Raw genomic sequence first — 10,000 nt, forward strand, 5'->3', positions numbered from 1 at the left:
GAGGGGGGAGGGAAGGGGGGAGGGGGGGAGAGAGGGGGGAAGGGATCAATTCACAGGGAGGGTTAATTCATGCAGGCCTGACGAGTAGATAATGATAAAGACCTCTCCTCTTGCACAGATCAGGCATGACTAGCAGATAATGATAAAGACCTCTCCTCTTGCATAGATCAGGCATGACTAGTAGATAATGATAAAAAACCTCTCCTCTTGCATAGATCAGGCATGACTAGCAGATAATGATAAATACCTCTCCTCTTGCATAGATCAGGCATGACTAGTAGATAATGATAAAGACCTCTCCTCTTGCATAGATCAGGCATTAATAGCAGATAATGATTAAGACCTCTCCTCTTGCATAGATCAGGCCTGACTAGTAGATAATGATAAAGACCTCTCCTCTTGCATAGATCAGGCCTGACTAGCAAATAATAAGACCTCTCCTCTTGCATAGATCAGGCCTGACTAGTAGAAAATGATAAAGACCTCTCCTCTTCCATAGATCAGGCATGACTAGTAGATAATGATAAAGACCTCTCCTCTTGCATAGATCAGGCATGACTAGTAGATAATGATAAAGACCTCTCCTCTTGCATAGATCAGGCATGACTAGTAGATAATGATAAAGACCTCTCCTCTTGCATAGATCAGGCCTGACTAGCAGATAATGATAAAGACCTCTCCCCTTGCCTAGATCAGACCTGACTAGCCGATGGCCTACCTCCTGTATGTGTGATACGATGGCGGCCTGGGTCTGGATGTCCAACAGCTTGATCTTCTCAATCATCTCCTCCTTCCTCTCACACTGCAGAGGCACACACGTTACTGTCCCAACACATCCTGTCCCAACACATCCTGTCCCAACACTATCCTGACCCTGTCACATCTCTAAACTAAACATTATAACACAAGTAAATTAAGATAATAACAATAATAATAATGATAATAATGATACTACTACTGCTACTACTACTGCTACTACTACTACTACTACTACTACTACTACTATACTCCTCCTCCTCCTACTATACTACTCCTCCTCCTAACTACTACTACTACTACTACTAATAATAATAATAATAATAATAATAATAATAAGAAGAAGAACAAGGCCAGACAGATCCAGTTAGTAAAAATAATTAGTTTAAACCAGTTTAACTGGTTTAAGAAACAGAGGGTGTGTGAAGGATGATGATGATGATTCATCAGAGCAATTGCGCGTCATCTCCCTGTCATCAGAATGATCACGCCCCTTTTTGGGTGATAGAAGTGTAGAAGTTTGACTGGCGGTCAATGGGAATTTCTGGTCTTCGCTACTTTAATCCGATAAAATAAGAAAACCGTAGTAGGGCTGTTACGATTATTCGACGTTGTCGACGTCATCGACTACGTCAATACGTCGGTTAGCGTAATATGCGTCGGTTAGTCGTAAATAAGCAAAATGGCGTTTTTTTTTTTTGTTTTTTTTTTTTAAAACCTTTATTTTACCAGGCGAGACAATTAAGTGTATGAGTGAAAAATTGATAGCTACTAGCTAATGTTACACAAGCAATGTAGCTCACCACAGTTCGTATGTCTTGTCTTCTGGTGTTAGTAACGTTAGCTATGTAGCTGGCTAGCTACGGTAGCCTATTGTCATTGTGGTGCGAGCACCTACTGTACGTTATCTAGCTCGTAGCTCGCATGCTACGTTAGCATTAATTTAGCTAATCATAACATAGCAGCGAGAGTAACGTTAGCTAGCTATGTGTTGTGGTGATGGACAGACTTCTAAATGGCCATGTTGGCATTCAAGTTGGCTAAACATAGCAGTGAGGTGGAGACAAATACGTTATTTTTTATTTTTTACAGTACAAAAATTATCGTTAGACTTATCGATGAATTAGTCGTTAGACTAATCGAATAATCGATAAAATAATCGCTAGATTAATCGTTAGAAAAATAGTCGTTTGGGACAGCACTAAACCGTAGTGCTTTTTAGATATTAGGAGCCCAAATCCGATGGCCAGTTAGGCAAACTATTATATAGTGTTGTTGCCTATCAATGATCGACGTCGTTATATAGAGAAAATTTATGAAATAGGGGTTGATTCATCAGAGCAGTCATACGTCATCTCCCTGTCATCAGGCATTTGTAGTTCTTCATTTGATTTGCCGTGTAAATCCCCAGACTGCCCAAATCCGATGGCCAGTCAGCCGATGAATGATCGACGTCGTTATATGGAGAAAATTTATGAAATAGGCAATGAATGTGTCTCCTTTCAGTCTGCCTCCATCCATGTGGATGAACCCACCCGACCCAAAGGCCTGAGGTGTTGTAGGAGGTATGAATATGATTTAAGGGGTATTTAGTATAACAGGCTAATGGGCTTATTGTGAGTTTACTTTGATTGTTTGTTTATTGCCTAGATCACCGTATTGAGAAGTCATATGGTTATGGGGGGTGATATTGCAAGGTAATTTAAGCACCTGCGCACCTTGCATGGCGGTAGTGGAGAGAGAGGGGAGCGATGTATTTTTGTTGACTGCATTATACGCATATTCTATACGCATAGTTTGTTATTTTTCTGGTTTTGATCGCTTATGGATTATTTTTGTACGTCGCCAAGTTTGATTGTTCTATTCAATAAATGCTCTAAAACGTACTTTTCATCTCAGCGGATTGTTTGGCGCGTCATACAATTACCAGCCCAGACCCTGCTTTCGTCTCTCAGCGACTTTTTACTTTTGGCTCTATCTCGCTACAGGTGTCATATAACCCTAACCCATATCCTGTCATATAAAAGTACCTTATTGAATCTCCATGTAATGTATTTCTGACATCCATCACTTTTGCTGTCGTTAAGATACTTTATTTTTCTGTTTTGGTAGTCTGTCCAATGTGACACTTGCCCTCCTCCACCGGCCCTAGTTTTGGATCTAGCTTGCTGTTCATTATTTTCATGATAAAACGTCATAACATCTTCATATACACCATACAGGATAAATACTGATTAACAGTAGGCTACTTTGGCAAATGCCCATTGAACAGATTTATTTTTTATCCTATCTTAAGAAAACTAATGTAACACTCTCATCTGGGGATTTACACGGCAAATCAAATGAAGAACTACAAATGCCTGATGACAGGGAGATGACATATGACTGCTCTGATGAATCAACCCCTATTTCATTAATTTTCTCTATATAACGACGTCGATCATTGATCGGCAATGACACTATATAATAGTTTGCCTAACTGGCCATCGGATTTGGGCTCCTAATATCTAAAAAGCACTACGGTTTTCTTATTTTATCGGATTAAAGTAGCAAAGACCAGAAATTTCCATTGACCGCCAGTCAAACTTCTACACTTCTATCACCCAAAAAGGGGCGTGGACATGACGGGAGCCAAAGTACCCGGATGCATTGCTCTGATGAATGCTGGTGGTAATTCTATTTGTAGTTCTTTTACTGGGCTGGTTGTAGTTCTAACAGTGATGGAGTCAATGGAGGACACAGACGCTGACATCACAGCCTTTGTTCTAGTTTCCCACGGCAACAGTCTCAGGAGGGGGTTTCCTCTGGGGGGGGGGGCTTACTAGAGGGAGAGAGGGAGGGATACTGCTGAGAGAGACAGAGGGAGGGAGGGAGAGAAACAGACAAAGAGAGAGAGAGAGAGAGAGAGAGAGAGAGAGAGAGAGAGAGAGAGAGAGAGAGAAAGAGGGAGGTAGGGAGAGGGAGACAGAGAGAGACACAGAGAGAGAGAGAGAGAGAGAGAAAGAGGGAGGTAGGGAGAGAGAGACACAGAGAGAGAGAGAGAGAGAGAGAGAGAAGGAGACAGAGAGAGAGACTGAGAGAAAGAGAGGGACATAGAGAGAGAGACAGAGTGAGAGAGAGTGGTAGAAAGAGAAAGAGGGACAGAGAGAGAGACAGAGACAGAGAGAGAGAGAGAAAGAGAGGGACAGAGACAGAGAGAGAAAGAGAGGGACAGAGACAGAAAGAGAGGGACAGAGACAGAGAGAGAGAGAGAGGTAGAGAGAGAAAAAGAGTGACAGAGACAGAGACACAGAGAGAGAGAGAGAGAGAGAGAGAGAGAGAGAGAGAGAGAGAGAGCACGAGAGAGAAACTACATCAGTAATCTCTGCTAGGACCAGGGGCCATTGGCAGTCATGTTGCTTTAAAAAAAGAAGAAGAAGAAAATAGTAGAGAAACTGTAGAGGGGATAATAATAATCATAATAATCATTGTAACCAGGGAGTAGCTAAAGGACTGTAGAATTTAGGAAGGGCTGGTTATCTAACTAACTCGGAGCTAAATCGGCAGTGTAGGAGGATACAGGCAGGGGGCGCCAGCAACCCTTTAGACTAGCAGTACTAGCATTAGCATTAGCATTAGAATTAGCATTAGCATTAGCATTAGCTAACAGACAACTAAACACACAGTAATGTAGCAAAGATGAACAAACACATTTATTTAGACAAATGATATATACATCCCCGTATATACTCCCTCCCAGCCGGCCACACACACACTCAATCACTCACTCACACGCAGGGCCTGGCCTGGAAAAGGCTTAGAGTCCCGGACTGAAAGGAGCGCGTTGAGGCCTGGTTGGAGCTCGCATGTGCTTCGAGGAAGGCAGCAGACAAAGGGGGGGGGTGACGTAGCAACTCGAAGGGAAAGGGGCTTCTTCGTAGTCCACGACGAGGTGTGAATGGCTCAGGTCCGGTGGTCCACGGTCGGTCGCAATCCACCTCGTGAAGGCGACGGCTTTGTCCAGCTTGGGTCTCGCTTGGTCCAACGTTAGCAGCCGGCGGCTGGCAAGGCTGGCTAACGGGGACACAGCTAAACTGGGCTAGCGCTGCCAACTCAACGAACTCCGAACTCCCGCGGTGCTGCGGGTAGCCCGTGATTCACTACTAACAGTCAATGCCAAAGGCAGGTCTCCTCCGACACTCAGAGTCTCCCGTTCTCCTTGTGGACTGTTGAGAGATGTTGAATTGCTGCTGTAAGGTTTGCCCTCTGTCACAGTGGTAAACTCAATAATCACTCTTCAGGTCTTCAGCTTCAGCACGGTGTGCGTTTTACTGACTCCGCCATCTTAGATCGACTTCTCGTTTTCTCTGCTTCTTCTCACTCTCGTTACTCTCATCACTCTCAGACCACTTCCGTCGCTATATATACACCAACCGAACATACATCCGGTCACGTACGCCAATCATACATCCGGTCACGTACGCCACTCAAAACCACGCCCACTAAACTGGCGCTTACACAATACTAAACAAATCTAAGACAGAACTTATACAATTACAATAACAATACATACACTTTCAGGAAAAACGTACATGAATAGTATGGAAAATAATAAAGGAAATAACAGGGGCAAAATAGGGCTGACTTGGGGAAACTAACTGGCTCTAAACCGTGGGCCTTCACAACAGCCGCCCCATGAAACCCTCGGTTTCATTTAACTATGGAAGGCACACTGGCTAGGCTGCTCTAGCAGCGTGAGGTATGAGGTGATTTTGTCTAGGCTAGTGGAGGTCTGAGGGCCAGGGGGCATCCCATATCCCCACTCCCTTCGAGTGGGGGGTGTAGGTTGGTAAGGGTCATAAACTCATCCACAGCAGGTGGATAGTCATCTGGGTACATGGACCCTTGGGACCTCTCCGGATACTTCAATGGCTCTTCCTGCCAGGCATGGGATGGTGGGTACCTGTCAACCTGTCCAAAGACCTCTTCATAATGGTTTCTCCTTGAACCTCTGGGTTCAGCACGACTTGCATGGCTGTGTTTCTCCAATTGCTCCTCTGCATCTCTGGGTCTCTCTCTGTAGAGACCCTGTGTAGTCTCTGGGGAGTAGAGTTTCGGTGATCGCCTGGGTTGGCTTTCATAATGTCTCTCCTCTTGTACTTGGCTGAAGTTTCTTTCGTATTGGTCTCTAGTAGATTCCAGGTGGCCCTTGCTCATGTGATTGTAGTCTTTGGAGACAACTGTTGGTCCTTGGCTTTTGTGCTCAACCTTCTCTGATTGGTTGGCTTGGAACTCTTTCAGAAGATGACACAGCTTGTCCTTCAGGAAGTTGGCCTCTTCCACATTCTCAATGTGTATGTTGCTCAACACATCCAAAACATTGCCTGTGTCTGGAGTCGGTGTCCGTGTCATCTCAGCTCTGGAGCTTGTCCCCTGGTAGACACCCTGTGGCTTGGCAAAGGTTTCCTGCCGTGGTCTATTAGAGTCATCAACACGTATTATTTTAACCACATCCATCTCCTGGTCTGTGGCATCAGAGAACCGGCTCTTCTTCTTCCTCTTCTCAGGGTACTTGTTTATGTTTTCGCTAACATCGTCTTCGACGCCGTCCGGACTTGCCCCGCCTTCGGGCGATATAGCCTGACGTCTTAACCTTTTCTCTCCCGGTTTCTGCTTCTGTTTGCACCACTTTCCTTGTAAGTTCCTTCGCCTTTTCTTGCCGTGTTTGAACGGACTTTTACGGATGCGTGGTTTCGTGTCTTCGGCTACGGGGTCGTCCAACAACACCACAACTCCGCTGCTCTCCGTTGGCTCCGCCTCTAGCTCCGGCTCTGGCTCCTCCTCCTTCACCTTCAGTTGGGTGTAGGCCATGGCCACAGGTGCAGGCAGAGCTAGCTCCAACTCAGCGGTCAGCGGAGTATCGTCCGGCTCTGGCACCGCCGGCGTCTTCCTCCTTTGAGCTGACCTCTTCCTCACCGACAAGCTAGTAGATCTTTTCCTCCTCGGTTTAGACAAAGGGCTGGTAGATCTTCTCCTGCTGGGTTTCGAGACAGGGCTGGTAGATGTTCTCTTCACGCCCTGGACTTCGATACGCACTGTCTTTGCTTTAAGGAGGTCTATGGCGTAGACGTCCTCCTTTGACCGTACGTAGAGCTTCTCATTCTTGTAGGGCGCAACGTCTAGCGTCCACAGCTTCTGGACGTGGTCTGGTAGCGCCGCATTCATGGAGTCCACACTGGTGTGAAGGCAGTTGATGGTCTGCACTTCTTCGGTTCGGACATGGAGGGATGACGTCGCTCTCCCGTTTCTATCTCTCCACTCGGTAGCGCCTTGGAGGGCCCACCCAAGCGCAGTCTTAACAGCCATCGGGCAGCCTCGTGGTCCTCTCAGCGGAGGACGAAGCGACACGATCAGTGCAGCGTTGTCCGAGCCGATGAGAAGGGTTGGCTCCGCTCCTTCTATCGGATGTAGGTCTACTCGCCGTAGGTGGGAATATCTTGCGCGTAATCTCTCCAGGGGGTAGTCGTAGCGGGAGAGCGCTAGCTGGTCTGCGGTGAAGACATTCTGAAGCCGATATCTATCCGACGGCCGCCCCGCCGGGGAGATAGAGAAGTTGATTCTCGCCCCGGTGACCTCTTTAAGGTCGCGACGTATCGTGCGCAGAGTCAGCTTCTCCTCAGTCCCGTGGAGCCCCAACTGGCGCACTGCCTCCTGGAGGAGGATGGTCCGTTCCGACCCGTCGTCTAGAACGGCGTACGTGTCGTACACAGCGTTGTTGTGGTGCAGTCGGACCTTCACCACCTTCAGTAGGACCTTGGAGCCGCTGCTCTGGGTTGGGTCTAGATAGTAGACAGGTGTTTCCTCTTCCGGTGCGCTACCGGACCTAGGGCTTCTGGTGCCCTCCGTGGACCTGGTGAGGGAGACCTCGTGTAGGATGTTGAGGTGGACCTCCTCACAGCGGTTGCACTTTCTCCTCAAGGTGCAGTTCTTAGCCAGATGGTCGCGCCCACAGTTCCAGCACCTCTTGTTCTCCTCGAGCCACCTCTGCTTGGCCTCGGTACTCAGGTTGTTGAAGTCACTGCACTCATTGAACCAGTGCTCGCTGGTGCAGTACGGGCATGGCGGTGGACCTCTCCGTCCCTTTTGAGGGGGTTGAGAGGAATCCTTTCCCTCAGGTCGGGCTTTCCTCTCTCTCCGAGGCTCCTCCTCCGTGTGCAGCACTCCTACTGGGCGTCCTCTGTTCGAGCTCGGCCTGTCCCAGCGGTCTCCCTTCTCCCTCTCCTTCTTCGGCTCAGCGTAACCCATGGCGTCTACGTTGGTGTCATGCACTTCCTCCAGTAGGAACTCCGCGAAGGCAGCCATGCTCAGACCCAACTTCCCGGGGTTACGAACGCGCTGCTGTCGCCGGAACCTCTCCTGCCGGAAGCGTGGGATCTTGCGGAGCAGCCGCTCTACGTTGGAGGTGCTGTTGATCTCGCTGGCGCCAGCTGGGCCCTGCGTCTTCAGCATTCCAACCAAGGTGTGCACGCGGAGCGCGAAGTCATCTAGCGCCCGTTCATCCTTGATGGGGGCCTGCTGTTCGAGGGCTTGCAGTTCAGCAAGGGCGTGGTTCCAGGGACGACCGTAGCGGGCATCCAAGTCGGCGAGCGCTCTGGTGTAAGGTGTCGGTGCGGAGGCATGGGCCAGAACCATGTTGTGGGCTCTGGGGTTCCTCACATGCTGAAGGAGAATCGCATATTTGTAGGACTCTGAGCAGGAGTCGTCCAAGAGCGTGTCTAGGCAGATGCGTAGTTCCACATACTGGCTCCTGTCCTCGTCCTTGAAGAAGGGGAACTTGGGTCCCTCCACCTGGGGAAACATCCTGTAGTGGATGATCGGGGCTGGAGTGACGGTCTGGGTGTCCGGCCTGCATGCATTTTGGTTCACTGGAGGACCTAGGGGTGTGCTACGCTCTTGGGGAATGGCTCCCCTCCCGGGCAGCGACGCTGGCTCCCTCTGGGCCGCGTAGCGGTCGGGTCCCTGGTCCTCTTCCTTCAAGGTGGTCAGCTGGGCCTGTAGTTGGACAGTCATGGCGGGGGTCATGGAGCCATCGGCGGGGGGTTCAGGAGATGGCACTCGAGAGGGCCGTGCGGATGATGCTCTGGAGCTACGGGCCGACGGAGCTCTGCTGATGCACACGTCGCGCATGGTCTGCATCACTTCCTCCATCTTCTCCGCGTGCAGTTGCTCTCTCGCCATCTGCCTCTCCGCCGCGCGTTCCGCCCCCTCCATCTGGAGGCGCTCGCGCTCGAAATGGATGCGTTCCCTCTCTAACGCCTCCTGGCGCTGTCTCTCCGCCGCACGTTCCGCTCCTTCCATCTGGAGGCGTTCACGCTCGAACTGGAGGCGTTCCCGCTCTAACGCCATCTCGGCCTGTTGGCGCATACATTCTGACAACGCGGCACTACTCCCTCTGGAGTGCATGCTATCCGCCCCAGAGGCAGAACTGCCCACGGAAACCCTGGACCGGGAGGAAGCCACTGAACGGCCGGAGCTAGGTCTCGAGCGCGCCGTACTGGGAGGCAGATCGTTAAGGCTGAGGCCCTCCCTCTTCCGCCCGCAGGCGCTGTCAGACCGGGCCTCTCCTTCCTGCTCTTCCGTTTCTACGGCAAAACCCTGCTGTTCTGCCATCTCATCCTCAGGCTGGTGCTCTTTGATGGCTGTCTCGGTGCTAGCCACCCGCGCGCCGGCGGACACCTCGGCCTCTCCGACCACTGTATCCCGTGGAGTGCGCTCCTCACTACCACTCAGTGAGCTTTCGAGCTCAAGCTCATACTCTTGTAACCTCGGAGGCAACCGCGGGACTCTCTGTGGTCGTGGCTCTGGCTCAGGGGGCGGAGAAGGGGGGGTAACTGTCTTGTCTGGTTGGCTGCGCTCAGCCATGCTATCACTACACAACCTATCCGGCTCGAAGGACCAATTGTAACCAGGGAGTAGCTAAAGGACTGTAGAATTTAGGAAGGGCTGGTTATCTAACTAACTCGGAGCTAAATCGGCAGTGTAGGAGGATACAGGCAGGGGGCGCCAGCAACCCTTTAGACTAGCAGTACTAGCATTAGCATTAGCATTAGAATTAGCATTAGCATTAGCATTAGCTAACAGACAACTAAACACACAGTAATGTAGCAAAGATGAACAAACACATTTATTTAGACAAATGATATATACATCCCCGTATATACTCCCTCCCAGCCGGCCACACACACACTCAATCACTCACTCACAC

The 10,000-nt window shown here is 49.6% G+C and overlaps 1 protein-coding gene across 1 annotated transcript in view; it reads right to left on the minus strand.

Annotated features, from left to right (window-relative positions):
* Positions 1-10,000, minus strand: part of ccdc88c (coiled-coil domain containing 88C) — a gene marked incomplete at its 3' end in the record, with an annotated part of 82,502 nt that overhangs the window by 48,330 nt on the left and 24,172 nt on the right. Inside the window, exon 6 of the mRNA XM_080540625.1 lies at positions 719-802. Within this exon, the coding sequence (XP_080396751.1) occupies positions 719-802 (84 nt within the window). The remainder of the gene's footprint in view (positions 1-718; positions 803-10,000) is intronic.

Source organism: Nansenia antarctica, assembly GCF_963989245.1.
Source record: "Nansenia antarctica genome assembly, chromosome: 1".
In the NCBI taxonomy this organism is placed as follows: Eukaryota; Metazoa; Chordata; class Actinopteri; order Argentiniformes; family Microstomatidae; genus Nansenia; species Nansenia antarctica.